General features: G+C 49.5%; 1 protein-coding gene across 1 annotated transcript in view; it reads right to left on the reverse strand.

Moving 5' to 3' along the window:
* CD6 (CD6 molecule) overlaps nt 1-24930 on the reverse strand; it is a 79225-nt gene that overhangs the window by 6358 nt on the left and 47937 nt on the right. The window contains exons 3-7 of the mRNA XM_023743172.1: nt 7876-7944; nt 6579-6932; nt 5662-5973; nt 4126-4428; nt 1798-1854 (exon numbers count right to left, since the gene is read on the reverse strand). Coding sequence (XP_023598940.1) covers nt 1798-1854; nt 4126-4428; nt 5662-5973; nt 6579-6932; nt 7876-7944 — 1095 coding nt within the window. The remainder of the gene's footprint in view (nt 1-1797; nt 1855-4125; nt 4429-5661; nt 5974-6578; nt 6933-7875; nt 7945-24930) is intronic.

Here is a 24930-nt window from a genome sequence, read left to right on the forward strand (position 1 = left end):
GCAGTGCCTGCTTGCCCTGGAAACACTGCCCTTTCCCTGATCTCACTTTCCTCCTTCCCCTGTCCATCCACAAAGGGCCGGTTGGGCATCCGGATTTAGCTATAGGAAGAAGGTGTTGGGGAGAGGCTGGGCTGCGGGGGCCCAGAGGGAGGGGGCTGAGGGAGGGGCTGATGGGCCAAGGGCTGGGGCTTCCTGGGTCCCTGAAGGTCAGGTCTCTCTTTGCTCCTATGAAGCCTCGGGGCTCCCCGCCCCGACGTCAGGGAGAGAGAGAGTGTCTGAGGGGTGTGAGTGGGTATGTTTGTGCAGGGGTGGTGTCAGGCAGTGAGCCCAGCAGAAGCTCATCCTACAGCCTGCACTGGCTCCCAGCATTCCATCCCCTCTCCATTCCCTCACCCGGTGCCAGGGCCTCTCCCAGGACTTGGTGCCCCCTACTCTCTCCCCAGGCCCCTGCCAACCCTCCTCTGAAGGGTGTCTGAGAGAAGGTGAGAGGGAGCCAGAAGGCAGGAGAAGGGCATACAGCTCCAGGAATGTGGGCCGCTCTGGGGGTATTCCTGGGCCAGCCAAGGTGACCTCTGTCCAGGTCTTGGGGAGGGACCCAGGGGCGCTATGCCTGGGCTAAATCACAAGAATAACCAACCGACACCCAGACAGTGCTTACTGCACATTAAGCTCTGGTCTAAGTGCTTTATAAAAATTAACTCATTCTCTACGCTTAGGGGACACTAAGCTTCCGTTAAACTCCACTGCCGTCGAGTGATTCTGATTCATAGCCACCCTGTAGGACAGAGTAGAACTTCCCCATAGGGTTTCCAATGCTATAAATCTTTATGGAAGCAGACTGCCACCTCTTCCTCCCTCGGAGCGGTGGTGGGTTCAAACCGCTGACCTTTTGGTTAGCAGCCAAGTGCTTTAACCACTGTGCCACCAGGGCTCCTGAAGCTTCTGTTAAGGGTGATAGTATAATTTGGGGACAGATAAGGGTGATGGTTGGACAACATGAAGAATAAAATTAATAAATAAAATTAATGTCACTGAACTATACATGTGAAGATTGTTGAAATGTCAACATATTTTCCACAATAAAAAAAAAAATTAACTCATTGAAGCAGCACAATTACCTTAGGAGAGCGGTACTGGTGTTCTCAGTCCCATTTTACAGACTGAGGCCCAGGAAGGTTAAGAAACACCCAACATTGCACAGCTATCAAGTGGCAGAGCCGGGATTTGAACCCAGGGAGTCTGCAAATGGCTGGTGGATGGCTGGGCAGACATGATGTAGAGCTCAGAGCCCAGGACGGGACTCCAGCCTGGCACTGCTGGTGCCCACCACACCTCCAGCAAGCCTCTTCTTCTGTTTGAGGGTTATTGTGAATAGAAGGGTTTCCATGACACCTCTCCCATCGGGCTGCTGGGAGGATTAAAGGATTGGGGAACAACGGCTGTAAAGCCTGGCCCAGTGCCTGCCACATTCTAACCATACTGGCTCTTATCCTCTGCCCCTGCCACCTGTTGGGCCAGGATCACCTCCAGCTGGAGGTGGTATCAGACCCGTGGGTCAGAACAGCTCCAACTCTATCCTCCTGCCCTACAGAGGCCCGCGGGAGCATGAGGAAGTGGCTCCAGACCACAAGAGATCAGGAACCCGTGAGCTGTGGGGCTGATGTACGGGTGGGGAGGAGTGCAAGCCTCCTCAAGGCAGGCTCATTGGCTGGAGGTGGGGGTTGGGGGGCAAACAAGCAGGCCCCTCCTGGGCGCACGCACACACACCTGAGAGGCTGCACAGCCGGGGACACTCACCTACAGTGACTGGCTGAAAACTAGCAGGAACTTCAAGAGATGACAGATTGCGCACACCTGTCAGAAAGCACCGCCATTAACACAACACATATTAACGAGCACCTACAGTGTGCCAGGCCTAGGAAGTGAACAAGACAGACAGGTGTCCTGGAACTGGGGGGTGAGTGCCCATCTGGGGGACATGGCTAAAGAGATGCCTGCCCCTCCCCGGATTAAATACTGAGAAGTTTCTTTGGTTAAACTAAAGGGGCTAATGGAGTCCCTGGGCGATGCAAACAGTTAACATGTGAGTGCTAACCAACAGGTTGGCAGTTCAAGTCCACCCAGAGGCACCTCGGAAGAAAGGCCTGGCGATCTACTTCCAAAAAATCAGCCATTGAAAGCCTATGGAGCACAGTTCTACTCTGACACACATGGGGTCTCTATGAGTTGGAATGGACTCCAACTGGTTTGTATAATTTGCTACGGACCACACATGCCTTTTCCATTCAGCCTGCTGTTTGTCCCTCACGCCAGCCTCAGGAGGTTATCGCCATGATCATAATCGGCATTCTCATTTGACAGGTAAGGGAGGGAGTTTACAGAGTCCTGGGGCGTGTGTTATTTGATTTCCCAGCAGCCCTGTGAAGGGCTTGGTATTAGCATCCTCACGTTCAGGAGACTGAAGCCCGGGGAGGGTTGAGGGGCTCTCCACAGCCACCCACCTGATAAATGGCAGAGTGAGAATTCATAACCAGGCATCTGAACTCCATAGCGATGCTAACACTGTTTTTGCAGGTCTAACTCTCATTTTTTGCCTTTTTTTTTTTTAATTGATTTTTTTTATTGTACTTTAGATGAAGATTTACAGAACAAATAGTCTCTCATTAAACAGTTAGTACACATATTGTTTTATGACAGTGGTTAACAATCCCACAACATGTCAACACTGTCCCTTCTCAGCCCTTGGGTTCCCTATTACCAGCTTTCCTGCCCCTTCCTGCCTTCTAGTCCTTGTCCCTGGACTGTTGTGCCCCATTAGTCTCATTTTGTTTTATGGGGTTATCTAATCTTTGGCTGAATGGTGAACCTCGGGAGCGACTTCATTACTGAACTAAAAGGGTGTCTGGAGGCCATACTCTCAGGGTTTCTCCAGTCTCTGTCAGGCTAGTAAGTCTGGTCTTTTTTGCGAGTTAGAATTTTGTTCTACATTTTGCTCCAGCTCTGTCCAGGACCCTCTGATCCCTGTCAGAGCAGTCAGTGGTGGTAGCCGGGCACCATGTAGTTGTACTGGACTCAGTCTGGTGGAGGCCGTGGTAGTTGTGGTCCATTAGTCCTTTGGACTAATCTTTCCCTTGTATCTTGTTTTCTTAATTCTCCCTCATTTTGTCACATTTTAGCCCTCTGAAATCAGAATGAGTGTTGCAATTGATGGCATGTCAAGAGTTTGTTTTGGCAGTATTTTTTTTCTTTCTTCATGGTACATAAAATAACGGTGTGACTTATAATCAACGCCATCTTAGACTCAGTGAAATACTGCAGAATGCACCTCATAGAGTGGGTGTGAGGCATAGATGGAATAAAATATGTTGAGTGCTTGGCATTGCCTGGTACATGATTGGGGCTCTAGAGGTGGTAACTGTATTAGTAGTAATATCTCCTAATATTATTTTTAATATTATATTTTAATTTAATATGATTGCCAGCCTGGGGGTGGCAAATTCGTTTCATCTCCTAAGCCAATTCCAGTCAACAGGGACCACTGCTTAACACAATGTTGTTGCCTGCCGTCAAGTCAGCTCTGACTCATGGTGACCCCACGCACAACACAGCAGAATGCTGCCTGGTCCTGCACCACTCCTGTAATCGGTTGTGGATCTGACTGTCATAACCAATAGGGTTTTCATTCGCTGAGTTTTGGAAGTGGATAACCAGGCCTTTCTTCCTAGCCCATCTTAGTCTGGAAGCTTCACTGAAATCTGTTCAGCATCACAGCAACACGTAAGCCTCTACTGACGGATGGTGGCTGTACCTGAGGTGCACTGGCTGGGAACTGAACCTGGGTCACCCGCATGGAAGGTGAGAAGTCTACCACTGAACCACCATTGTCCCCAACTAGCATATAATAATTTATGATTCTGGGGCTAAGTCAAGGATCTGTGGAAAAGAGTGCCCTGATCAATTAGTAATGTCTGCCTGGGCACAATAAGAGCAATGGTGACTCTTAGGCCAGTGTCTGCCATTCCTGATCTAGTCCAAGCCCTGGTCCTTGGGCTGCAAGTTCTTAGAACATGGATCTCGGTGGAATTCCTGATCTAAGTAGGGGGTGGGGGTGGGAGAGGGCTATACCTGAGCAGATGACCCTGGCTGCCAGCGACTGGCTGCAGAGATTGGAGTTGTTGAACCGCCAGGAGCAGTCGGAGAGGGTAGGCTCCCCTCCTGTGCACGAGTAGTACATCATGCCCAATAGGGAGTGGGGCAGCCCCTTGGGCACTCTGTTCAGGGTCCCACAGCCCAAGGTCCGGCAGAGCACCTCAGCCTCCGGCGAGTACCACTCACTGTCACACACCGTGTTCCAGACCCCACGGAAGTGGACCTCCACCTGCCCCTCGCAGGGGTCAGTGCCCCCAGTCAGACGCCAGGACTGGTGCTCTGCGGGGGGGAGTTGTAGGGGAGGGGGAGCAGGTCAGGATCCTTTGGGTCAAGACCGGTCCCCCAGCCCAGATCCATACATGCAGGCCCCCCACAGCCAATTGGTCTCCAGCTCCTACGCATTCTCCCTCTTGCACCCATATCTCCCTCTCACCCTTCCTGTCTGCTCTGACCCTGCTGATACCCTGTTGTTCTTGCTGTGTGCCTTAGAGTGGATTCCGACTCATAGCAACCCTACAGGCCAGAGCAGAACTGCCCTGTAGGGTTTGCTAGGCTGCAGTCTTTACTGGAGCAGATCGCCAGGTCTTTTCTCCCACAGAGCTGCTTGTGAGTGTGAACCACCCACCTTTCAGTTAGCAGTCGAGTGCTTAACCACTACGCCGCCAGGGCTCTTTCTCCATACCCGAGATCCTCACTACTCAAAGCGTGGTCTGTGGACCAGCGGCATCGGCATCACCTGGGATCTTGTTAGACGTGTAGAATCCTGAGCCCTGCCCCAGACCTACTGACTCAGAATCTGTGTTTTAACAAGAGCCCCAGGGATTCCTGGCACACTGGGCGGGGCAGAGCCTTAAGGTCTCTCATCCGGACTGGCCACAGCCTTCTCAGGGGCCTCCCCGCCTCAGGGTTCCCTTGTGCTTGCTGCTCTGAACCACGTGACAAATCCCCTCTGAGGAAGAGTCCCATCTCCAATGTCACCTCCTCCAGGGAGTAGAATGGGATTTACCCCTCCCCTCCCGATTGCCAACTGCCTCTAAATTTGACCTGACTCCTCTCAGGCAGGGGTGTAGTGACAGTGACAGCACCCAGAGGCAATCTCTAAGTTGCGCCCCGCCCCCCGCAAATGTCAAGATGAATAGACGTTGAGAGCCCCCGAGTCAGCAGAAACGCCTTCCCCCCTCTTGTTGAGCTGCCTCAGTCACGCGCCTTTCATATTTATGGCGCCTCCGGAATATCATTGCGCGCCTCTCTGGCCCTCCCTTGGACTGGCGTGAGGTGGGGGCAAATGTCCCCGTTCACCCCCCACCCCCACCCCCTCCCCTCACGCCTCTGCTTTAGGGCATTTACCACGTTTTACCCTAAGTTATTTTTGCCCGGGTCTCCTCTCCCCTCCAGATGGTTGTTCCCAAGGGCAGTGTCCCTCTCCCCAGCACTAAACCCCAGGCTTGGCGCCCAGTAGGCCCTCAGTAAGTGTTCATGGATGACCGCGGTTCAGCCATGCTGTTCACTGACCTGAGCACACCACGCCCGCGTCCTCTTTGTGACCGCAGTAGCGGTCTCCCGGCAGCCCGGGGCAGTCCCACAGGTAGTCCTCGGCCCCGGAGCAGTTCACCTGATCCCGGTGGATGAGCCCCTGGCCGGGGGCGAAGTGCAAGCCAGGCAAGGCCTGGATCGCCCAGCCGCAGCCCAGTTGCCGGCACACCACGTGGGCGTCCTCTAGGTCCCACGTGTCGTCGCACACCGAGCCCCACTCTCCGTGCTCCAGCATCTCCACGCGGCCTGCGCACCTGCCGCCGCCGTCCACCAGCCGCAGCGCACGATTCTCTGGGGGTGGGCGTGGGGCGCCCCGAGGCGAAGGGTTTTGTAGATGGAGGGGAAGAGGGGAGGAAGGGGAGCGGTGGGGTGGGGGAGGAGGACTCGGCAGGGTGGGGCTGTGGACCCAGGGACAGAGGCTGGTAACCTGGTGGGCAGGACTGAGGATCCTGTTGGGCCCTGCCTGGAGACTAGGTTTGGGGGCAGGGGAGGGACAGTCAGTGTTGGGGGCCCCTGGAAACCTGGCATATTTGTGTGAAGGAAGGGGTGGTGATAGAGGTGGGTGGCAGCACAGTGAGTGAGCTAGAGACCCGGTTAGGATTGGAGACCCAAGGGGTCAGGGTGGGGACAAAGTGGGCGCATCTGGGTATCTAGTTTGGGGAGGGGTCTGAGGGCCGGATCAGTGGAAATGGGAGATCCGATGCTGCGGTCCCCGGGGCGGGGGGCGGGGGAAAGCAGTGGTGTTTGCGTTTGGGGCCGGGGAACTGGAGAACAGAGGGCGAGGCTCAGGTCCAGTGGCCGGGGCTGGGGACAGGAGTCAGGGGCAGTGGCTGAAGGCCTGGGGGGTGGGGCAGGCAGGGGCCCGACGGCGGGCCTGCGGGGCGGTCAGCTTGTACCTGGACAGCTGACCTGGACCGCTTTCTCGTCGCTGCTGCACGCGTGGTCCATCACCTCGCAGAACCGCCATTCAGCGTTAAAGCACACGATGGTGGGCGCGGAGGCCCAGGTGGAGTTCGGGGACCAGCTGCTGGCGTTCCCCGCGGGGGGCGCAGGCGGCGGCTCCCCAGTCGGCAGGGCGGGCTGGACCGCCGTCTGCGCCCCGCTGCAGCCCAGCGCGCGGCATACGGCCTCGGTGGCGTGGCCGTTCCACAGCGCCCCGCACGCAGGTTCCCAGGCCTCTCCGAGCCAGACCTCCACCGTCCCGCCGCAGCGGCTGCTCCCGTTCACCAGGCGCACTCCGAGCTGCTCCGCTGCAAGCAAGCGCCGGACGGGGGGCTGAAGCCTCGGAGGACTCCGACTCTGCCCATCCTGGGGGCGGCGGGCAGCAGTCCAGGGCTCTGCCACCAACCCACTGCGTGACCTTGAACAACACCTTACCGGTCTTTGGACCTCAGCCTTCTTGTCTACAAAATGGGACTGGGCTGGCTCATCTCCCAGCCCTCTTTGAGGCCTGACCCTCTGGTTCTCCTTGGAGTCAGGAGAAGGTGGGGCTCTGAGGTGGCCCCGGAGGTTAGGATGGCTTAGGCCCGAGGTGACAGTTCCTACAAACCCCCCTCTGCCCTTGCCTCCAGGGGAACCCTTGGTGAGAGTAGAGCAGAGTTCTGAGTTTGGGGGGCCTGACATAATAGGTGGCACCGTGGGTACCACGCTTCCCCTGAGGGTACCCATAGAGGTTACCAAGGTGACCCAGGAGCCTTGGAGAAGTTCCATGAAAGACGCTGGGGTTGGGGACGGGGTTGAAGATGGATTGTTGCCGTTGATGGCTGTCCTCCCTTCCCCAGAGCCCCCGCTTTGGGAACCACCTGCCCGTTTTTGTCCAGGGTTGCACCCCCAACAGCTTTGCACAGAATCACTCCTTAATACCTGTAGCTAAAGGACCCACCTAGTGAATCTCACCCCTCCCACCAATGGTTCGTTAGTTTGTCCTCAACCAACCCCCTTTAAGTGTTTTCTGAATACTTCGCCCAGGTGTTTATGTCTTTTTATCAGAGGCCTCTCAAAGATGGTAATTCTAGGATCTCAAAGTGAACCCAATGGTGGAAGTTCAGGCATTGTGCCAGGAAGTAGAAGCATCTGAAACCAGGGAGCCTCCCTGGGACCCTGAAAGTCTATTTCCCTTTCCTGTCACCCTGGGTGACCACGTACTCGATCTGAGAGAGCTGACTGTGGACCCCAGAACGATTGCTTCCTCACCTGGCTCCAAGGGCTCGCTGTCCGCACTACTGGTGTTGAGCTGGCCAGAGGGGGTTGGAGATGAAGGACCTGAAATTAAACCAGCAGCAGCCTGGTGGGTGAGTGAGCTCAGGCATGGGAGGGCACAGAGCCACCACCATGGCATGGGCACTCTCTGGAGCCTGCGGTGGCTAGAAGGGGCCTTTGGAAAGACACAGTCCTGGGTCTTAGATGCATTTGCCTCTTTTCAGAGTAGGGAAAATTCTCCAACTTTGGAGTTGCAGCATTCTCCACTTCTGTAAATTGCTCGCACATCCTCAGAAAGCAGAGTAGATCAGGGAGGGTTGTTGTGGGCTTTGGGGTCAAGACTCTCTTCCTGGCTGTGTGACCATGGACACATTAGTTAGCCTCTCTGTGCCAGAGTCCCCATTTGTTGGTGATAACACTTAGGAAAGTACTGTGAGACTAAAATGAGAAAATATCTGTGAAATATCTGACATACAGAAAAAGCTCATGTTGCCCTAAAGAAAAAAAAAAATTAGCACAGCGCGTTTACAAGAATACTTGCCCGGGGGAGGGAGTGTTTGGCAAACAAACGTAGGAGGCGCATGTTATTTAAGTAAAAATACAGTATTAGGAAAAACAATTTTATTTAGGGAATTTTGTATCAGGCTTTAGGATAGTTGGAGTATCCTCGATTGGGAACTATTAAATTGCAAAGTGCTGTCAGACACGAAAAAAGTATCATTTGTTAAGTGCTTTTTATATGCCAGGCCTTTGCACATATTTTTCCATTTGCCTTTAACAACACAATGAGGTAGGTACTAGCAGTCCTATTTTACAGATTAGGAAACCGAGGCCCTAAGAATAGAAAATGTCAGATAACATCCATTTGTCCTTCCAGAGGCACTTTGTCCCACCAGGCTAACCTGTTTGGACAAAACCAATGTCTTAGTCGGCCCTTTGGTTTCTGTTGGGTTCAGCCAATAGGGAACCCCAGCAGAGCTGGAAGGGAGGGAGGAGGCTGAAGTAGGGCTGTTTATTCTTTTGGCTCCCTCCCTGTGAGTTCCCATGGGCAGGCTGTGTCTCTCATGTGAAGGTCACTGATCCTTTCAAAGGTGGCTGACTTGCTCATGCCTGTCTCCTTCCGGGTCCCATTGACCACCCCCTGTCCTTGTCTCCTTGGGCCCAGGGTGGTAACAGCTTAGCTGCTCCCAGCCCCTATTTACTGCATTATCTTTTGTCAATAGTCCTTTCATAAGTAAGCCCTCTTCAAACCCTCCTATTTTGAGTGCGCCACCTGTTTCCTGTTGGAACCCTGATTTGGTACATCACCTGAGGCCACCCAGCCAGCAGGTGGCAGAGCCAGGATTTGAACCACTCTGGGCCAGGATGCTGTGGTTTGCAGAAGCCCATGGGGGGCCTGTGGTTCCTCTATATTCCCTGGCTTGTCTTGCAGTTAGGTTGGCACCACTGAAATCTGGGCAGGAGGACATGTGCCCTTCTGGGCCAAGGCAGTTCTTCCATCTCTTTTTTCCCTCTCATAGTGATGTTTGGAGTCCCTGGGTGGTATGAAGGTTAACACATTTGGCTGATAACCAAAAGGTTGGCAGTTCGAGTCTACCCAGAGGCACCTTGGAAGAAAGGCCTGGCCATCTATTTCTGAAAAGTCAGCCGTTGAAACCCCTATGGAGCACAGTTCTACTCTGACACATGCAGGGTAGCCGTGAGTTGGCGTTGACCTGAGGACTGTCTTAGTTATCTAGTGCTGGTATAACAGAAATACTACAAGCGGATGGCTTTAATAAAGAGAAATTTATTCTTTCACGGTCTAGGAGGCTAGAAGTCCAAATTCAGGGCACCAGGTCCAGGGAAAGGATTTCTCTCTCTGTTCGCTCTGGGAGAAGGTCTTTGTCATCAGTCTTCCCCTGGTCTAGGAGCTTCCCAGCACAGGGACCCTGTGTCCAAAGAACGTGCTTCTCTCCCAATGCTATTTTCATGGTGGCGTGAGGTCTCTCGGTCTCTTTGCTCACTTCTCTCTTTTATATCTCAAAAGAGATTGACTCAAGATACAACCTAGTCTTATAGATTGAGTCTCACTTTATTAACATGACTGCCTCTAATCCTGCCTCATTAACATCATAGAGGTAGGATTTACAACATGTAGGAAAATCATATCAGATGAAAAAATGGTGGACAATCAATCACACAATAGTGGGAGTCATAGCCTAGCCAAGTTGACACATTTTGGGGGGAGACAATTCAATCCATAACGATAGCAATTGGTGTTTTTTTGAAAATGATGTTAGAGGCCATGTCTTCCAGATACAACTGCTCCAAGATGGAAGAGGAAGTTGACTCAACTGAATTTTGTGTGAGTGAGAAGTTAACCTTTTTTGTGTTGAGCATGAAGATCTTGGGGTGTACCTGTTACCACAGCCTGGCCTGACTAATACAGTGGCTGAAGATTAAGTCATGGCTGCTACGCATTCTTGTAGCTTCATCTGAGAAGACTCACGGAGGGCTTGTGCACACATGGACGCACACACGTACACACGCCTGCAGACACAGCCCTCCTTCAAGCACCTGTCTGGGCCACTCCATCATTCAGACAGAAAGCAGCCGGGCTGTTATCAGCCTATCCTCACTAACTCGCTGGTTGGCTGCCCAGCCTGACCCCTGAAGGGGAAATGACTCAGAATTCAGAGCACAAACTCCATGGCTAATGTAATATTCAGAGAAGGAATTCAGACACCCACAAGTCAGGATTTCAGAATTCCAGTTCCCACAGCGACGGTCCCAGTGCTCCTGCAGTTTTCAATGTTTCTGTGTGTGCCTGGAGGGGAGACTGGGCTGCTGGCTGCTGTGTGTATGAGTGTGATTATATGCAACTGTGTGTGAGTGTGTGTGTATGTGTGTGTGTGTGATTGCATGTGGTGTGACTGCTTGTGAGTGTGACTGACTATGATTGTGTACAACTGTGTGTGTGTGAGTGTAATTGTGTGCAGCTGTGTGTGAATGTGTATGTGGGACCGTGTGTGTATGTATGACTGCATGTGAGTGTGACTTGTGTGGGTGTGACTGTGTGTGTGAGACCATGTGTGTGTATGGCTGCATGTGTGATTTGTGTGAGTGTGTGTGTGTGAGACCATGTGTGCGTGAGACCATGTGTGTGACTGCATGTGAGTGTGTGTGTGGGACCATGTGTGTGTATGACTGCATGTGTGATTTGTGTGAGTGTGTGTGTGTGAGACCATGTGTGTGTGAGACCGTGTGTGTGTGAGACCATGTGTGTGTGTGACTGCATGTGGGTGTGTGTGTGAGACCATGTGTGTGTATGACTGCATGTGTGACTTGCGTGAGTGTGACTGCATGTGAGTGTATGTGTGAGACTGTGTGTGTGTGACTCCATGTAAGTGTGGCGTCTGTGGGTGTGACTGTGACTTGTGTGGGTGTGACTACGATTGTGTGTGACCGTGAGTGTGTATGTGTGTGAGTGTGATTGTGTGCAACCGTGTGTGAGCGCGAGTGTGACCATGTGCGATTGGGGGGCTCTAGTTCAGTTCTGTATCACCCCTGTCTCGGTTTGGGAAACCGCTTTCTCATGCATAGAGGCAGGCATGTTTTCTACATGACCAGAAAGCCCCGGTAGGCAGGGCCCAGGGGTGGCTCAGCCCTGTGTTCTGAGGGTGCCTGACACAGTGTCTGCTGATTAACCGAATGGATGAAAGAGTGAGCAGGAGCTGCCAGTTTCACGGACAACTGTCATCAAGGCAGTTTACGGATGTCAGATATACTCAGGGTTTTGTTTTCTCTGCTACAAGCATTTCCCCTCCCCTGTGAGTTGGAATCGACTTGACTCGACGGCTACAGGTTTGGTTTGGTTTTGGTAGCCTAAGAAGGGAGCCAAGCTTTTGTGTTCTCTGACTTCTGGGCTGCAGGGACAAAAGCAGAAGTTACCTTCCACCTTCCTTCCACCCAGGCCCAGTGCAAGATCTGTGCCTCCCAAACCTCATTACCACCTTGCCCTGGCCACCGCGTTTCACTTGTGCTTCACACTTTTTCTCACACTGGTTCACTTTTTTGCTGCAATAAATGTTTATTTCAAAAGGAAGCTTTACCCTTTTCCTGTGAATTTGCTTCACAGCATTAAGATGCCCAAACACAAGGATGTTCGTTGCAGAGTATTTTGAATAGCAAAATATTGAAAACAGAGTGGGTGCCCACCTGCCAGGGAATGGCTGAATAAGTTATGGTTCATCTACAGCGTGGCTCTCATGCAGACTTTGTAACGAATAAGAGACCAACACCAGTTAGAGGAATTTTACGCTATGTGAATTGGGAAAGCAAGATGCAGAGAAGAGTATGTAACATGATACAACTTCTGTAAAACAATCCTTCTATGAAATGTTGGTTGGTTATACGAACATGGAGGTAAGGATGGAAGAACACACACCAGATTATTAAAACTGGGTGGGCTTGAGGGCAAGGGGAAAGGCAGGAGAAGGCTGGCTTTGTGAATTTGTGACCTGTGCTATCACACAGGGTCCCGTGCTTAAAAGGGCCCCATACTTGGTTTAATGCTCTGCTAGGGTCGTCTTGAAGCTCTTAGTAATTGTTGAACAAGGGGCTACCATTTCAAAACTATTAGCAATTGCTGAACAAGAGGCTGCCATTTTGAAACTCTTAGTAATTGTTGAAGAAAAGGTTGCTGTTTTGAAACTCTTAGCAATTGTTGAACAAGGGGCCTTGCATTTTTATTTTGCACCCAAAACCAAACCAAACCCATTGCCATCAAGTTGATTCCGACTTATAGCGACCCTATAGGACAGAGTAGAATTGCCCCACAGGGTTTCCAAGGAGCATCTGGTGGATTTGAACTGCCGACCTTTTGGTTAGCAGCCAAGATCTTAACCACCAGGGTTTCCTTATATAGGGGCCACGAATTATGCAGCTGGTCCCGAGGCAAAGCAATGCTGGTGGAAAAAGAGAGAAGGGTGAGAGATGAAGCAAGCAATCAAGGAAAAAGATAAAAGGCTGTACTTAGAAAAATCATGTATATTATTCCATTTATATAAAATTAGGTACATATGTAGATATACAAAAAATTAGAAAATATTAAAACATAATGAAACTTTTTGTATTGCTTGCCGAAAATAGAAGGTAACTGTTAAAGTAAATATACTAAAAATAAAGCCTCGTTAAACATATTAAAAGACACAGTCATCAAATTGAGAAGCAATGATAGAAAATAGAAAATTAAATAATGAAATACTTTTCTTGCCATGTGATTCAGCGTTATTTACCACCTGAAATTATACTATATGCCCCTGAAAATCATCTCAGTCTGTGTCCCACATTCTGGAAGTTATGAACCAAGAGGGGGAAGGAGTAGAGGGCAGTGGGTTCTGAGTGGGGCAGGAAGAAGCAGTGGAAGGAGAAAGAAGGTGGGCGGCTACCCCCAGCTCAGGAAGGAGACAGAGTCTTCAGGCCACTTCCAAGCGGACCGCTCCGTGTCCTACAGGATCTCTGACGGGGAAGCTGGAAGACGCCAAGGGAGGACAGAGTGGAGACTTTGGAGGACTGGCAAATGAAAGCACTGAAGAGCCTCCTTGCCAGAGCCAGAGAAAATGAGAGGCTGATTCTTGGGCTGTCGCTTAGCCAGTCTGAGTCTTAGTCTTTCTCTCGTAAACTGGGATTAGCAATGCTTCTCTCAGAAGCTTTGTTGTGAATAAGTGTTTGTAAACGGTTGAGACCATGCAGATGTGGTTATTATTACTGGTCAGGGCAACGATCTCATTGAACTGATGCAAAATCTGAGGCCCTGGGGAAGCACACCCCAACGCAAATGGAGAGTCAGACACCTAGTGCAGTGCTCTCCAGCGAGCCCAGCTGCCACGGCAGAGCACCGCTGGGCATGGGCGGGGTGGCACCAGGCCCCTGTGACTGCAGTGTCCCCAAGCCTTGGGAGGGGTGTGGGCCTGGCTGGCCTGGAGAGCAGCATGACTCTTGTTGATGCAGGCTGGCCCTTCATGTTCTGGGCAAGGATGATGAAAGCTACATGAACCCTGGCTGGTCTGCCTCTCAAGGCCCTGGTTTGGCCCCAGACATTCAAAGAGAGCAGTGCTGGTTCAGGGAGCAGCCCAGAAGCACCCGCTGGTCCCTGCCCCGGTGTTCCATGGGTGGGCAGCTGGCCTGGCTTTCCCGTTTTATAGGCGGACATCCTGGGGGCAGCCAGATGGGGGCCTAGTTCTCTATTTTCCCCCACCGTGATGCAGCAGTTACCTATGTGGGCCATTTTGGGTCGAAAATGCAGGGAGCTAAGGGAAAGGTGGAGTCCGTGGGTGCTACAAACAGTTACCATGCTCAGCTGCTAACTGAAAGGTTGGCGGTTCGAGTCCACCCAGAGGCACCTTGGAAGAAAAGCCTGGTAATCCAAAAAATTAGCCATTGAAAACCTATGCAACACAGTTCTACTCTGATACACATGGGGTCCCCATGAGTCGGAATCGGTAAATGGTTTAAGGCAAAGGTGTTGTGATGTTTCCCATTACTTTGAAGAGGAAAAAGGAGACCCCAAGACTCCTTAAGCATCCACCACCAAGTCTGTTGGCACGGCTCAGTGATGACAGCTGCCATTTATTCAGTACATTTTACAAGCCAGGACCCTTTGTAATGCTTCAGGTGAATTAACCCATTTAATTCTCACAGCAAGCCCACAAGTTGGGGAAAACAGGCCCAGAGAGGTTTAGTAATTTGCCTAAGATCACACAGCTAAAAAATGACATAGGCTTGGTGTTTTGGTCTTATTTTACAACAAGATTTTGTTTGTTTTGTTTTCACACCTATACCTAAGAAAGAGGAACCCTGGTGGCGCAGTGGTTATACTGCTCGACTGATAACCAAAAGGTCAGCAGTTTGAATTCACCAGCAGCCCTGTGGGAGAAAGAACTGGCGATCTGCTCCCATAAATATTAACAGCCTAAAAAACCCTATGGGGCAGTTCAACCCTGTCTTATAGGGTCACTATGAGTTGGAATTGACTCAATGGCAGTGGGTTTGGTTTTTGGTTATACCTAGGAAGGGCTTGGGGACACAAAGAAAACTCAATGCACTTGACTGACAGAGGGAGGTGGGATGGTAAAGGCCTCAAGGACTCCAGCCCCCAAGGACTTCAGTCACTCAGGTCAGACGAAGTCAACCTTTCTTGCCTTTTTTTTTTGTCACCATGTCACAAAAGAGGATGTTCACCTGCATGACATACTCTGAGCACACCCAGATTTTAAGCCCCCTGCCCCCTCTGCCCTCCACAAAATCCAAGGGCAAGTAAAGGACAGCAACAGTTCATAATCTCAACAGTAAGAAAGCTTAAAGATACGATCAACACAAGCACAATGGTTTCAGGGTGTGTTCAATTTCTGGAACTCCCCCTCTTTCTCCCTTGTTCAAGGAAATGAGAGTGGTGAGCGACATTATCCTGCAATCTGAGAAATGAATTGCCCGGCCTGGCCTGAATTCAATTCCATTAACATTTGGTGAACTCCCACCACATGCTGGGCGCTGGAGCCGGCATCAAGGAGATAAATGGGATGATCTGGGCAGTCGGAGCTTATCCAGGCGCCAGTGCATCTGCTGAGCAACCTCCACACTTAGGAAATTCTTTAGGAAATTCTTTGTTCATGGTTTAGAACAGGGACTTGGGGAACAGACATCTCTGCAGACATGCAGCTGTGTGACTTTGGGAAAATCATTAAGCCCTGCTAGACTTGGGTTTTAACCCGACAGAGTGTAATATGTGGATCACATAGAACTGCTTTGAGGGATGAATGGCTAATGGATGTAAAATGTTTCACCAGTTGCCATTGAATCGACTCCAGTGCACGGTGACCCCATGTGTGTCAGAGTACAACTGTGTTCCATAGGGTTTTCAGTGGCTGATTTTTCAGATCACCAGGCCTTTCTTCTGAGGTGCCTCGGAGTAGACTTGAACCACCAGCCTTCTGGGTAGAAAACAAGTGCTTAACCATTTGTGCTCCCCAGGGATTCCAAAATCGGTTACCACCGAGCCGATTCCAACTCACGGATGACCCCATGTATGTATGTCAAGCAGAACTGCTCTACAAGGTATGTTTGTTTTGTTTTGATGCCAATTCAACTTTTTACAGGTGTACAACTTACCGAATCGATTACATTAATCAGCTGTGCAACACTTTACCCTTAATAATGCGAATTTTCCATCACCGTAAACCAAAACTGAGTGCTCCATAAGCAATACCCTTCCCGCTTTCTCCATCCCTCTCACCCCTGGGAACCACCTACTAACTTTGGTCTCTTTACTTTGCCTGTTCTTGTCTTTTTATATAAATGAGGTCATACAATATCTGTCCATTTGTGATTGACTTATTTCACTCAGCATCATGTCCATAGGGTTTAAATGGCTGATTTTTTTGGAAGTAGATCACCAGGCCTTTCTTCTGAAGTACCTCTGGGTGAACTTGAACCTCCAACCTTTCAGTTAGCAACTGAGTGTATCGACCATTTGCATCACCGGGGGACTCCATAAAATACTTAGGACTTGGTAAACAGCGACTCTTGTTATTATCTGCCAACACCCAAGATCCCACACTACGACAAACTGACAGGTGGATGGTGGCCTCCTTACTATGGAGTGACCTAAATCAAATCATTTCATATGCCTGGCTTGCCTCTCTCACCTCACAGATATAAAAACCTCACAGGACTGAAATAAGATCACAAGAAAAACCCAGGGCCTGGCACACAGTAAGTGCCTGAGAAGTTCTTGTTGAATCAATAGCACAAATGTATATTATATACGTGATAGATGGGTGCGTGCACATATGGATAGTTGGTGGTAAAAGCAGATTACAGAACAAAATATACAAGATGACCGTATCCTTGTAAATAGAGGGCATAGAAAAATGGCCAGCTGTACCTCGTAAAGTTGAAGATGCTCATACCTTGACCCCAGATTTACACCTCTACGTGTATGTATCCTAGAGAAAAATTCTCTGCGATGTGCATGCACAGACGTGCACAGAAGTGTTCACTGCAGTACTGTTTGTAATAGAAGAAAATCAGAAATAGTCTAACAGACCACCGACAGGGAATGCTTAAAGATACTATGTTATATTTATAGGATGGATTATTTAGTTAAAAGAATAAACCAGATCTGGAGCTATCCAGTGGGAGAAAAATGTGGCAGTCTGCTTCCATAGAGCTTTACAGCCTTGCAAACCCTATGGGGTAGTTCTACTCTCTCCTATAGGGTTGCTATGAGTCGGAATCGACTCGACGGCAGTGGGTATGGTTTTGGTATATCTATCCAGTTGGGTGGAAATCCTGGGGGCATAGTGGTTAAAAGCTACGGCTGCTAAACAAAAGGTTGGCAGTTCAAATCCACCGGGGAATCCTTAGAAATTCTCTGGGGCGGTTCTACTCTGTCCTATAGGGTCGCTATGAGTCAGAATCGACTCGATGGCAATGGGTTTAGTTTTTTGGTTTTGGTATCCAATCGGGTAGAACTTGAAAATATAATTATTAAGTGAGAAGAGCAAGTTATAAAACAATATGCTCACTATAATATCATTTACATAAATTATAGCACATGTAACGTTATCATCTATTGCTTCTGGATATATTTTTATGTAATAAAAGTATAAAAACATGAAAGAGGATGGTATACACACCACATTCTGGAAGGATAAGGAAGTATTTCCCAGTATGTGTATGGTTTTCTTTCTCATTAAAATGAATCTGAGCAATTATAGCAAAAATGTGAACATTGCTTAGAATCTGGGTTATGGGGGGCCTCGGGAGTTGTTAAAACAGTCAGTGCATTTCTGTGTATTTGCAATATTTCTCTCTAACAAAATGTCTAGAAGATTCTTTAACAGGATAGTAACAACAATTATCTTTGAAGGTCGGATTACGGGTAATTTGTTTTCTTCTGTGCTTGGCTTTTCTGTGTTTTCTAAATTCTCTAACAGTTTGACTCTATAGTATTTTCGTGACAAAAATAAAAACAAACATTTTTTTAAAAACGAGAACTTAATGTAAAAAGTCTTTGTAAATGCCCTAGTCACACCAATGCCCCCTGCCAGTGATTCTGGGTCAGAAAGCTAGGGTTTTTGGAGTTTTGAATCCTTTCATCTTTGACAATGCTTGGAGGTAGGTACTATTATAATCTCCACTTCACAGATAGAGAAATTTAGGGCCCAAGAGGTCAAGGAACTTTCCAGATAACACAGCTTGTAAGCAGCAGAGCAGGGATTTGAACCCAGACGGGGACTCCTGGGCTCACTTGATTACCACCCAATAAATACCTTACACACTACCTGTCCGTCAGTTTGTCATACTGTGGTGACTTGCATGTTGCTATGATGCTGGAACTTTCAAATACTAGCAGGGTCACCCATGGTAGACAGGTTTCAGCAGAGCTTTCAGACTAAGACAGACTAGGAAGAAAGGTCTGGCAATCTGCTTTTGAAAATCATCCAATAAGAAATCCTATGGAACACAACAAAATACTGCCCGGTATAGTGCTGGGAGATGAGCCTTCTAGACTGGAAGGCACTCAAAATATACAGTGGCCACAACAATGGGCTTGAGCGCACCAATGATGGAGAAGATGGTGCAGAACTGAACAATGTTTTGTTCTGTGGTACATGGGGTTGCCATGAGTTGACGCTAACTCGACAGCAACTAACAACAACAAACATCTCAGGGCACATAATACGTGCTCAGCTAATACTAGTTACTGTTATTATTAATAATAGTCTCTGTGGGGCAAAAAGGGTTTGCGCTCGGCTACTAAACTAAAGCTTGGTGGCTTGAACCCACCCAGCAGTGCCGTGGAAGAAAGGCCTGGTGATCTGTTTCTGTAAAGACTACAGCCAAGAAAACCCTACGGGGCAGTTCTACTCTGTAACATGTGGAGTCACTATGAGTTGGAATCGACTCAATGGCATGTTTTTTTCTTGCTCTACATCTCACCTCTCCTCCACACACATTTCCTGAGCTTTGCTCATGGCCAGGCCCGAGCTGAGGTCTGCAGCAAAAAGGTGGAGAGAGGGAGCCTCAGGCCTGGCCTTTGGGGAACCCGATGTCCACCAGGAGACCCGGTATCCCGAGCTGACTCGTATCTATCTCTCAGCAGTAGGTGCAGATAGGGGCACGGATGGTGTGCTGGAGGAACCCAGAGGAGGGAGAGGCCCTCTGCCAGGGTGGGGTGGTGAGTGAGTCCAGGAAGTCATTGCAGGGAGGTGACCTTGAGTCGGGCCTTGAAGGTCAAAGGAGCACTTCACCGGGGCAGGGGGAGCAGACCCACATTTACGAGGAACTTCCTCCATGCCGAGTGCTTTATGTGCATCGTGGTACAGAACCCTCATGACAACCCTGTGAGGAGGTGCTATTATGAAACCCATTTCACTGACACAGAAACTGAGGCTCAGAGAAATTAAGTCACTAGCCCAAGGTCACTCAGCTAGGAGCTGATGGAACCAGAACTCAAATCCGAGTTTGTTTCTCAGATTCACTCTTACCACTACACCAGGTGGCCTCAATAAGGAGAGGAGGTAGAAGGCATCCTGGATTGGGGCACAGCATGAGCAAGACCTGGTGGCAGGACAGAGCTTGGTGTGCTGGGCTAGAGACTCAGGTATGTGAAGTGCAAGGACAAAATCCCCCCAGCATGGCCCTCTGTGCAAATTCCAGCGGGCCGGGATTCTGCTGGCCGGGAGGAGGGGTAGAGACTTAAATTCTGCGGGCCACGCATGCTTCTCAGGGGCCTGTCCCCACCTACTGCTCTCAGGAGGGGCCCTAGTTCCGAGTCTCCCAGGGCTGCTGAAGCAGCAGTTTCTGGGTGAATGAAGCTTGAGAGTGGGCAAGGGGTGAAAAATTCCCCAGGGGGTGATGCTGAGACCTTTCTGAGGTGGCCTGAAGCCCCCTGCCACTTTAAGAGAAGGGCCCCCACGATGTCAGACATCCACAAGCCCTTGTAGGTCACAGGCGTCCCTCCCAGGGAGGATATAGCCCTCCCCAAGCAGGTGGGCGTTCAGGTTGGGCCAGGACCAGAATAACTCCTTGGATGGAGTGAGGACCAGCCCCGGCTCAGCAGCTGTGTCCACCAGCTCCATGCTCCAATGGTCCCCTTCCCTCCTTACCCACTACCTATCACCTCTCTTTAAATAAATCCAGGCCAAAATCCAGGTTAAAGGGAGAAGCTGGTGGAGGTACTGGGAATAACCAGCCTGACACTCTGGGGCTCCCTGCGCACTAGCACTGGGGGCCGTCCGTGGTCAGTAGCCACATAGATCTGTTGTTTAGGGCTCCAATTGGACCCCTGGGTTCAAGTTCAGGGAACTAGATTTCGGTTCCCTGGAAGGGAGGTAACATCTAAATGCCTCCACGTGCCATCTTCTTTACCTACACAGCACAAGAACCTTGTGAAGTCTTGGTTTTCCAGATGAGAAAACTGAAGCTCCGAGGGACGAAATGACCTGCAAGGTCACAGTTGCTAAGAGTGGAGCCAGGATTCCACTTCGGGTCTAAGTCCAAGCCCACACCCTTACCCATCGAACCATACTGTTGCCCCATACTCCCCTCCACACTCCCCGCATCTTAACCCTTAGTCACGGAGGTGCCGTTCATTCATTCCTTCCTCTCAGCCAGGCTCTGTGCCAAGCCCCAGATGTACTTGTAGTTGATAATGATCAGACATTAGTGCTATTCCAGGGGTTGGGACAAAGTGCTCTGGGAAAAACAGAAGTGAGAAGGAATAACTTTGACTCCATAAGTAGGGGACAAATGGAAGGGGTCTTAGTGGATGAGTAGGAGTTCTCCAGGATGAGAAAGTGATGAAAAGAAGATAACCAAGCCTTTGCCAAATAACCTGGAAGATCTAAATTGTACCTTTCCAGAGGGTAAGTAGGCTAGGAGGAGAGATTATGGCGGTGCTGTGACCTACCATACCCTCTACACCCCCACATCCTTCTCCCCACCAGTGAGCTGGATCACAGGGATTTCCCAACCTTCTTTGCAAAGGTGCTCTAGCCCTGACTTTAATGCTGAGAAGACATTGTTGCTTTCTCGGTCCTGAACCCCACTGATGGCTCTCTTCATAGTGCGAAGTCTTTAGACCTTCAAACTGGAGAAAGCAGAGACCTGGCTGAATTTTCATTCAATGCCCAGTGTGATGGACGTTTACGGACTTTATTTAGGAGATTTAAAGCAAGGAGCCTAGGCTCTAGCAACCAGCGCCCACTGCCTTAAGGTGAGGGTCAGGCTCAGCCAACTGACTTTCCACCTACTCACCCCCAGGCCCACCCCAGCCTCCCAATCCATTCCCCCGGCTGCTGACTCTGTTTCCAAACTCCAGCATCCTGGGAGGGAAGAGAAGCCGAGAAGCAGCCCCCCTAGGGTTAGGGGCAGCAAGCAGAGTTAGATATGTGTGGGCTTTGAAGTCAGACTGATGTGAGAAAATGGGCACCCCAGGGCTGCTCTCACTAAGAATTCTGACAAAACTCGTGCACAGTCCCTAACTACAATTCGGAAACCCCAAAGACCCCCAAACAGAAAGTGTTTTCATAACTTTATTAGTGGCAACACCTGACCTGAACTGATGGGCTATTCATAGTCTTCACATATTCTGCCTGGTGTGAAAGATCATACATTTTGTTGCAGAACCACTTGGGCACAGAGATTTACAGCCTGGAATCCCAAAATCCTTGGTCCTCTGAACCCAATCTGAGCAAAGCAACAGTGTTTGCTGCCTCGGGTAAGTCAGTCTCTCCCCCTCTCTTAGTTTCTCCAACCCTACAAGAAGAGTGTGGTACTAAATCAAAAGCACACCTGTTGCTGTCTAATGGATTCCGACTCATAAGTGACCCTATAGGACAGAGTAGAACTGCCCCATGGGGTTGCCAAGGCTATAATCTTTATTGAAGACTGCCACATCTTTCTCCCATGGAGCAGCTGGCAGGCTTGAACTGCCTACCTTTCAGCCCACCAGCTGCTCCTTGGGAGAAAGATGTGGCAATCTGCTTCTGTAAAGATTAACCCATTGCCATCAAGTCAATTTCAAGTCATAGTGACCCTATAGGACAGAGAAGAACTGCTCCATTGGGTTTCCAAGGCTGTGAATCTTCGGAAACCTTATGGGGCAGTTCTACTCTGTCCTATAAGGTTGCTATGAGTTGGAATCGATTCGGTGGCAATGAGTTTGGTTTTTTTGGGTTTGATCCCTTTGAGAATTTGAGTAATTGAGGCCATATTTCCTCACAATGAGGCACAGATGAACATACACTTGCATGCTTGTGTAGCACCTCCCCGATACCCTAGGACCCAGGCCTCTTGGACAGGACTCCATGCCCCCTGCCTGGTGGCCCCTTAGGGAGGGTTGGCCTCTGCCACACTGTTCCTCTAGAAAGTAGGAGCTGGGGAGAGCCAAGGGAGTCTGTATAGTAGTGGGAAAACGATTCAGAGCTTCTAGGGCATTCTGGGAGGAGGAGGAGAGGGAACCAGCAAGATGGAGAGATTTTCCTCTCCTTTACTTCCAGATCCCCTCGTTGTCGTTGGCTGTCATGGCGGCTCTGACTCATGGTGACTTTATGTATAACAGAAAGAAACATTGCCCGGTCCTCGGCCATCTTCAGATCTCCTTAGAGTCTACTAAACCCCCAAGTGCTTCACCAGAGTGGGAGAGAAAGAGCCTGTGTGTGTGTGTGTGTGTGTGTGTGTGTAAACCAGTGCAGTGGCTGAGTTTTGCAGCTGTGTTGATGTGGTTGGAACTCAGCCCTCCCAGAGGCAGGGGACTAAAAGTTATCTATAGGAATCTTCAGGGAGAAGTTAGAGTCTGTCTAGAGTGCCAGGTCTGAGGAGGTGCTCTATGGGTTTTACCCATTTTACCTCAGAGAGGTTCGGGAACTTGCCCAAGGTTGCAGAGGAAGTGGTGGAGTCTGGGAGCAAACCTTGGTCTCTCAGACCCCAGAGTCCATGTTCTCACAGCCACCAGACAAACACATCAGAACCGGTATGAAGCCTATCAGCAGACCCACCTTCACGCTAACGAGGCTGAACAGTGAGGCTCCAGAGACAAAAACTCCCTCCTTCAGAATGAAAAGACTGTGTTGTGTGAGGATTCTGGATGAGATTGCTTCTCTTTCCTTACACTTCTTTTAATGTGGTTGTTAGAACGTTTTTACAATAAGGATGACTAATGTTTACATCACATCTGAACTTTCAGCTAGAATCAGGTGGGAGTGGCAGTGAGAGTTGGTAGAATTGAGGCCAGTCATTATTATGACCTTGGGTAAGTCCTTGACTCTTTTCAGGCCCTCAGTTTCTCCACCGTAAAATGGATAAGTTGGGCCAGTTGGGGTCTGACTCGGGTCGGAGAGGTGGGGGGATCCTTCCTGACTGTGACCACCTTGATTGAAGATTGTTGACCAGGCTGTTCTCCCCTCCCCCACAACACACAGCACCCCCTGTTGTCTCTGCCTCCACCCACCTAATCCTTCCACCAGTTAGCACAACGTTTTCCAAGCCAGGGGTGGGATAGGAGTTGACTTTAGATACAAGATTAAATGGCATTGACTCATACAGTAAGCAAATTAGTCCTTTCCTGATTCTTCAGTCCTTCTGGTTACATTAAGGAGAAAGTCTCACTGTGGTGCTCCTCAGCCTTTAACACCTAACACTTGCTAATCACAAAGGGAGAGCAGACTCAGGCTTGGATGGCAGGCTATTTAATGACCCTTTTGTTTTCAGTGTTTTATTTATTTACATGGATATATTCTATTTACTGCAGGTGATAGTTATTCTATATATATGATAGGGATAGAAGATTTCTAGGTTTAAATAAACTTATTTAAGTTTTAAAAAGGAGGTGATTTTTTAAAATTGTAAATAATTGTTACATGTTATTGTTGTTGGGTGCCATTGAGTCAATTCCAACTCATTGCGACCCCATGTGGCAGAGTAGAACTGTCCCATAGGGTTTTCTCGGCGGTAATCTTTATGGAAGCGGATCGAGAGGTCTTCCTTCTGAAGAGCCGCTGGGTGGGTCTGAACTTCCAACCTTTCAGTTAGCAGCCAAGCGCTTAACCGTTGTACCACCAGGGCTCCTTAATTGTTACATATAAAGGACAGTCAGATCACATCCTTCTGTGTTTAAAATTTCCAATGATTTCCAAGTGCCCTTGGGTTAAATCCAAGCTTCTGCCTGATCTGACCCCACACCACCTGCCACCCTCTCCAACTCCATCTCCCCCACTTCTCCTCAGCATGTCGAGCTTATTCCTGCTTCAATGCCTTTGCACCTGCTGTTCCCTCTGCCTGGAATGTCCTTCAGGTCTCTGCTCAAATGCCCTCAGAAGCCTTACGTAGATCCCTATCCCTGTCACTCTTGATCCCCTTACTTCACTTTATTTCCCTCATTGCTCATATTTCTATCTAAAATAATACTACTTTTTCAATCCATTAAATTGCTTCTCTGTTTTCCCTATTAGAACATAAGCTCCTTGATGACTGAGGCATTGTCCTGTATTCCTAGTGGCTGAAGACAGTGCCCAACACATATTAGATGCTCCACAAATAAATGGCAAACACTGTCAAAGTGGAGGGAGAACTAGCCCTGGTGGCAGAAAGGAGCTGAGCCAAACTCCAAAATCCAAGGCAAGGCAAGCTGGTGCTTGGGCTTCCAGACTGTGAACCTCTATGCCCAAGTGGTTCTGCTACAAAATGTATGACTGTGAATAGCCCAACAGTTCAGGTCAGGTCTTGCCACCAACATGGTTATGAAAACACTTACCGTTTGGGGGTCTTTCAGGCCTCAGAAATGTAGTGCACAAGTTTCGTCAGAATACTTAAGAGGTAGCTCATTTTCTCTTTTCATTTTCCAATAGCTCCAGGAGGTTGGTACTAATACCAGCATTTATATTGACAAGATTACTGAGGCTCAGAGAGGTTAAGAAATTCAGGTACTGGTATTCAGAGGAAGAGATGAGATTTGAGCTCATATTAGTCTAACTCCAAAGTCCACATACTTCTAACTCTGCA

The sequence above is a fragment of the Trichechus manatus genome, unplaced genomic scaffold (genome assembly GCF_000243295.1).
Source record: "Trichechus manatus latirostris isolate Lorelei unplaced genomic scaffold, TriManLat1.0 scaffold00240, whole genome shotgun sequence".
Taxonomy (NCBI): domain Eukaryota; kingdom Metazoa; phylum Chordata; class Mammalia; order Sirenia; family Trichechidae; genus Trichechus; species Trichechus manatus.